Source organism: Octodon degus, unplaced genomic scaffold (assembly GCF_000260255.1).
Source record: "Octodon degus isolate 3935 unplaced genomic scaffold, OctDeg1.0 scaffold00015, whole genome shotgun sequence".
NCBI lineage: Eukaryota > Metazoa > Chordata > Mammalia > Rodentia > Octodontidae > Octodon > Octodon degus.
In genome coordinates, this window is record NW_004524591.1 from 13,405,803 (window position 1) to 13,412,813 (window position 7,011).

A 7,011-nucleotide genomic window follows, 5' to 3' on the forward strand; every position below is an offset into this window, starting at 1 on the left:
TTATTTTATTTTATTTTTTTTTTGTGTGTGTAGCCAGCTCAGCCTACCTGGGGGGCGGGGCTGGCTGGCATGTGGTGCTGGGGGACTGAACCGCGGTCCATGTGCTTTGCTAAGCTTGTTCTAAGTAGGTGCTTTAGACCACTGAGCCATCTCACCAGCCCCCCCATCTTATTTCTGAGTCTATCTATATCTATATCTATATCTATATCTATATCTATATATACTTATTCCAGGTTGGCTTCCACTTTGTGACCCTGAATTCAGCCTCCTTAGTGCTAGGTTCAAAGACATACAGTAAGGGACAAGATGGTGCTACCTGTGCAGGTCCTTCCACTCACTGAGGTTACCAGAAAGAAGGCTCAGACAATGGCAGTGAAACATCAGGATGAGCTGAAATGGATCAAGTGGGAACTGGTAGAAGTGCACGAGAGCATACTGCAGTGAGAGGTGCCAGCAGCCTTTTGCTCCAGCCTCAGCAGATGAGTAAAGCTTTCCAGTTGTGTAAGACATGTACCTACTGTGTTGGGTTTACAACAGGCTTTTATTTATTTTTTGGGGACATACTAGGGGTAGAACCTAGGGCCTCTATCCCAGTTGCTCAGGCAGGATTTATTTTTGGCGGAACCAGGGATTGAACTCAGGCCCTTGCACTTGCCAGCTGGCAAACACTTATTCTACTGAGCCATCTCCCCAGCCCAGGATTCAAATTTTAATCCCATCTCCTAAAATGCTGGGTTTGAAGGATGCACCACTGCACCAGGTTCACAACAAATTTCTTGCACTCCTACAACTTATGTCCTTTGACAGCTCCCTAAATTCACTCCTTTTCTTCCAATCACCCCAGCTTCTGGTAGTCAGTTATATATTCTAACTTCTTAGATTCCAGGAGCGAGATCATGAGACAGATGCTCTCCAGGTTCATCTTCTGTTGTTGATAAGGGCAGGACCTCATTTTTTTCCCTCCTGAGATTGTCTCTGCATTGATGTGGCCTCAAATGGTTGTCCTGCATCAGCCTATCAAGTATCTGGGGACTTCTGTGCTCTCCACTGCACCCAGATAGTATTTCGTCTCTTTCAAAGGCTGACCAGGATTACACTGTGTATATATACATTTTAACTTTATCTGTTCAGTCACTGATGGACACAGACTGATTTCACATTTTGACTGTGAAAGATGCTGCAATGAATATGCGAGCGTAGTTAAGACCTTTAACCTACTGAAGCCAGGGCCAGTGACATACTTCAATGGCCTAAGTGCCTGCCTGGCAACTGCAAGGTCCTAACTTCAATCCCCAGTACTGCAAAACCAATCAACCAACCAACCACCCACAAAGGAAATAAAATGAAGCCACTTGTGTTGGATGCTGCAGTGTATGGTATACTTTTACTCTTTAATTTATGTACCCTCCACGCTGTTTCCTTTAATGGCTGTATTAACTTATACATTCCTGGCAATAATGTGCAAGGGTTCCCATTTATTTGGTACAGGATCTTGCTATGCAGCTCAGATTCCTTAGACTCATATCACAGGTGCATGCCACCATGCCTGGTTTCTGTGGACGCCTGGGGTTTTGAGGCCTGCACAACACATGGTACTGAGGATTACCTGGGTCCTTGTGCTTGCCAGGCAGGAGCTTAGACTGCCAACTAGCTTCCCAGATCCTCCCCCCCCTTTTTCTTTTTTTTGCAGAACCGGGATTTGAACTAATGCCTTTGCCCTTGCCAGGCAAACACTTATTCTATGAGCCATCTTCCCAGCCCCCTGCCCCCCCCCCTTTTTTTAAAATTTATTTGTGTGTGGGGGGCAGCTCAGCCCACCAGGGGGCGGGGCTGGCTGGCATGTGGTGCTGGGGGATTGAACCGTGGTCCCTGTGCTTTAGTTAAGCTTGTTCTAAGCAGGTGCTTTAGACCACTGAGCCATCTCACCAGCCCCCCCCCCCCCCCTTTTGAAACAGGGTTTCACTATGCAGTTCAGGCTGGTCTCTCCTGCCTCAGTCCCCTGCATGCTGGATTACAGGTGTGTGCCATCATACCTCGCCCAAGGGGTTCCCTTTTCATACTGGCATAGTGGCACATGCCTGTAATCTTATCACTTAAAGAGGATAAAGAATCCAAAGACAGCCTATAGCTACCATGCAAGTTCAAAGTTGATAGGCACAAGAAAACAAAACCCTTCTGGGCAAACAACAAAGTTCTGATTGAATCTTAAGATTCAACACTCTCTCCACCCCTACATACAGCTGGGAATGTAGCTCAGTGCTCCCTGGGTTCAGTGACTATCTTTCTAGTCCTGTTTTTTTTTTTGGCAGTACCAGGGATGAAACTAAGGACCTTGCACTTATCTTAATGCTAGTCTTAAATAGTCTCAGGATTTGTAACTTGACCAAAAAACAAAAAAGGTGGGAGATTTTAAAAATTAAGAGGTAAGGGGTGCCAGAGAGATAACTCAGTAGAATAAGGGCTTGCCTGGCAAGCGCAGAGTCCTGAGTTCAATCCCCGGTACCGCAAAAAAAAAAAAAAAAAAAAAGAGGTAAGGATTATACACATTAAGTCTAATAAAAACACTTGGAAGAATGAAGTACTAGGGCTGGTAAGATGACTCAGTGGTCTAAAGCACCTACTTAGAACAAGCTTAGCAAAGCACAGAGACCGCAGTTCAATCCCCCAGCACCACATGCCAGCCAGCCCTGCCCCCCGCCCCCCCGCCGTGGGCTGAGCTGGCCCCCCCCACAAAATAAATAAAAAATTTAAAAAAAAATTTAAAAAAAGAATGAAGTATTACTAAATAATCCAAAAATGGGAAAAACTTTGACCATGTGTTGTAGAGCTCTGGGGAAAAGTAGTTTTCTTTTTTAAAAATTTATTTATTTATTTAGTGTGGCCAGTTCAGCCCACGGGGGGTAGGGCTGGCTGGCATGTGGTGCTGGGGATTGAACCACGGTCCCTGTGCTTTTGCTTAGCTTAGCTTGTTTTAAGTAGGTGCTTTAGACCACTGAGCCATCTCACCAGCCCAGGAAAGTTTTCAATGTAGTTATTTATAGCTGGGCATATCCTAGCCTTTCAAGGTCAGTGAAGACTCAGGACATTGGAGAACCTGTACTGTAACATCATGTAACTCCATTGTGCCCCAAATTTTCTCCATTGTGCTCAAGGAGATTATGGAGCCTCAGAGGAATGTGACTGATGATGCATAGTGTGCCTAAGGAAAAACTTTCTCTCAGGTTTTCAGAGCAAAATGGTCAAGCAATGGCGGTGACTCATCCATATGGTTGACACTGACAAAGGATCTACAAAGCGCGGTACAGACTTACAGGATAAATCCTGAGGGTACTTGACTGATCAGACACAAAAGTTACACTTCTTGTTATATAGGTCTTGCTTTATCTTGGTCTTAACCATCCAGCAGAAAAGTATAAAAACGAGGTATATAAAGTAAAGCCATATTAATATGCTGAGCTGTGAAAGGCTCAAGTCAACAACTTCTGCAGATAACCCACTACTATTGTGGACTGCTGGACTGTGTTGGATTGTTTTGCTGAATTCACGCACCTTTCGTATTTAGATGCCAATGGAATACCCATCTATGATAGGACTAAAAAAAAGGGGATACAAAGGAAGGACCATTTTGTAGTTGTATATACAGAATAGTTAGGATAGATATAGTTACTTTCACTTAATTCAATGAGAAGAAAGATTTGTACTAGTAGTGTTTGGGCAGGATATCCTGTCTGCTTTTTGTACAATGGATAACCACTAAGAAGATAACAATGTACAATGTATTAATTATTGAAACTGTCCTATTAATCAGCTTTGAAACTATCTCAGATATTTCTCAATAAAGACAAAACAAAACAAGGGGCCGGGGAGATGGCTCAGTAGGACAAGCGCTTGACTGGCAAATGCAAGGATCTGAGTTCAATCCCCGGTTTTGCCAAAAACAACCAACCAACCAACCAACCAACCTGCACCACATTGTTTCTCTGGTATGAGAAACTGAAAGTGTAAGTAACCAAAATGTGTAATAAATTGCTATGGTTTATGTGTAGACATCCATTCCCCGCTCCCCAAAACTTCATGCAGTCATGAGGTTTCTGGAGTTTGTGATTGATTCGTGGTTGGAGGCTGCAACTATGGGTATGAGTACTATACCTGCCTGCATGCGACACAAAGGAGGAGTCTCTTTCTGCTCTTTCCCCTCTATTTTTTGTCTTTTTCAGAAGTAACACTATCTAGCTCAGGCTGGCCTTGAGCTCACTTTGTATCCCAGGTCTCAAACTCACAGCAGTCCTCTTGCCTCAGTCTCCTGAGTGCTGGGATTACAGGCGTGAGCTACTTAGCTTCCTCTCCCTTTAAAAAAAAAGAAAAGAAAAAGAAATATATAGCTGGACATGGTGGCACATACTTATAATCCCAGTACTTGGGAGGCTGAAGCAGGAGGATTGTCACAAGTCAACGCCAGCCTGATCTATATTACACAGTGAGATATTCTCCCATAATACATGTAGTTATTATTTTTCTACTGTATTACAAATAAAGAGACAATCTCATTTTCAAAGAAATTAACTTTTATTTGAAAGGAGACTACTTTCCCCCCCGACATGTATGGTTTAAAGACTAATACTATATAACAGCTTGCTTAACCAATATGCCAATACCATTAACAGCAAATTATACAATTGATCTAGGTAATAAATAAGGGATGTCCTTCACTGATTAAGGGAATACTTAAAACTTCAATAATTATAACACAAAAATCACACTTTAAGTTTGTAAAGTTTAACAGATATATTTAAAATACAATGTTTTGAAGGTGTCCACAAGTTTTTTATCTCTAAAACTTGACTAATTTTTAAGGTTCAAAATTACATTCTTCAAAAGAAATGTCCAAGCATTTTCTTCTAAACTTCAAACTTTCTACTAGACTCAACTATGTGACTGTTCCATGCCACCCCAGACAAACCTGACATGTCTGAACTACTTTGTGTTACTACCTCCCCCAAAACAAAGTTAAAAACAAAACAAAAACAAGTCTGTCATAAATGCAGAATTTTTTTATTATTTTTTTTTATTTGGGATCAAACTCAGGGCCTTGTACTTGCCAGGCAGAAACTGTGGCGCCGAGCTCTATATCCAGCCCCAAATGTAGATCTCTAGTATAGTACCTAATACAATATATGATACAAAGATTTCCCTCATATGATTAGCTAGAAGGCAATCCTCCCTAAAGGTAAGGAAAAAAAATCATTTACAAAGCGTAACACTGGATTTTTTTTTTTTTTTTACTGGGTTTAACTAATCAAGATGACAATTACATCAGTAAGTATATAATAATAGGGGGTGGAAACAGCAACATAACTGACAATGTATATGCTGAAAAAACAAACTTTTTTAAGGAGTAGGAAGGATGAGAAGCTTGGGAAATCAGAATTTTTAAAAAGAGAGAGAGAGAGAGAGAGAGAGAGAGAGAGAGAGAGAGAGAGAGAGAAAAGGAAATTAGGGGGTAAAAAGTCCTTAACTGCAACCATTTCATTATCAATAGCGTCCTGAAAGAGAAAGCAACAAAAAGTTAAAATGAGTATTATTTAGGCTGCCCAATTTCTTTTCCAACTATCAACATAAGACACAACAAATATTCTAAATGTCATTATCCAGTGGAATAATGACAGTCATTTAGAAAGTTTTTTTTTTCTTTTTGCGGAACCGGGGATTGAACTCAAGCCCTTGCGCTTGCCAGGGAAGCACTTATTCCACTGAGCCGTCTCCCCGCCCCCTAGAAAGGTTTTAAAGGCTGCAAGCTCACGTACTTGGGCTGTAAGAACGAGATCTTGACCGCGATCTGTATCGGCTATAGTAAGGAGAAGGTGATCTTCTTCTGTAAAAAATGAAAAATGACTTAGCATAGCACATAATCACATGAAAATAAAATTTCCTCATTACTCAGAAGAATCATGTATGCACCCAAGAAAAATCACTAAAAGTTCAGTGTTCCAATGGTACTGTAACAGTAAGCATATGACACAACTAAATATAGACAAATGCAGATGAACTTCTGTTCAAGCGTCATACGGAACTCATATATGTAGCCCAGGATAGTTTTGAACTTGTGGTGATCCTTCTGCCTTAGTCTCCCAAGTGAGATGTGTGCCACTATACCTGGAAATTTTTTTTACTCTTCATTTTTTTTGGAAACAGGATCTCACTATGTAGCCTAGGCTGGCCTCAAAGTGGCAGGAATCCTCCTGCCTCAGCCTCCTTTGTGCTGGGATTATAGGTGTGTGCCATGCCTGGCTATCAAGTTTTTTTTGTTTTTGTTTTTGTTTTTTTAAAGGATGAAGTCTCAAGGGCAGGCCAAATAGCTCAGTGGATTAAAGCACTGTAGGTGATGGAGATTCAATCTTCAAGCCTGCCCTGATGGCCCTGCCCCCAGGACACACAGAGACAGCAATTGAGACTGGCATGGTGGCATGCACCTGTAATCTCAGGTTTTGGGAGGTTTAAACAGGCGGATCACTACAAGTCCGATCTAGTAGTGAAATCCTGAACACCTTGTAGACCCTTCCCTAAAATATATAAAAATAAATAAATAATGAAGTCTCATTATGCTGCTTTAGGTTGGTCTTCAACTTTTGGGCTCAAGTGATCCTCCCAATAGCTACTAACCAGCCATCCCACCTGTTTCAATTATTTTTATGAATCAAACACAAAAGTGAAACAAGGGGATGGGTAGATGGCTCAAAAGAATAAGTGCTTGCCTGGCAAGCACGAGGGCCTGAGTTCAATCCCCAGTTCTTGGGGGAAAAAAAAAAAAAAAAAAAAGGGAAAAACAAAAAACTATTGAGTTCGAGATTAAATAATCATATGTAGTCTCTTGAAATAGCTTGATTCCTTAAAAAAAAAAAAAAACCAAAAAACCAAAAAACCAAGGGCTGGGGAGATGGCTCAGTGGAATAAGCGCTTCCAAGGGCCTGAGTTCAATCCCCGGTTCCGTAAAAAATAAAGGGGCGCGGGGGG

The 7,011-nt window shown here is 41.6% G+C and overlaps 1 protein-coding gene across 1 annotated transcript in view; it reads right to left on the minus strand.

Annotated features, from left to right (window-relative positions):
• Positions 1-5,472: 5,472 nt before the first annotated feature.
• Positions 5,473-7,011, minus strand: part of Tra2a (transformer 2 alpha homolog) — a 31,514-nt gene continuing 29,975 nt past the window's right edge. Inside the window, exons 7-8 of the mRNA XM_023709937.1 lie at positions 5,805-5,872; positions 5,473-5,543 (exon numbers count right to left, since the gene is read on the minus strand). Of these exons, the coding sequence (XP_023565705.1) occupies positions 5,533-5,543; positions 5,805-5,872 (79 nt within the window). The 3' untranslated portion in view covers positions 5,473-5,532. The remainder of the gene's footprint in view (positions 5,544-5,804; positions 5,873-7,011) is intronic.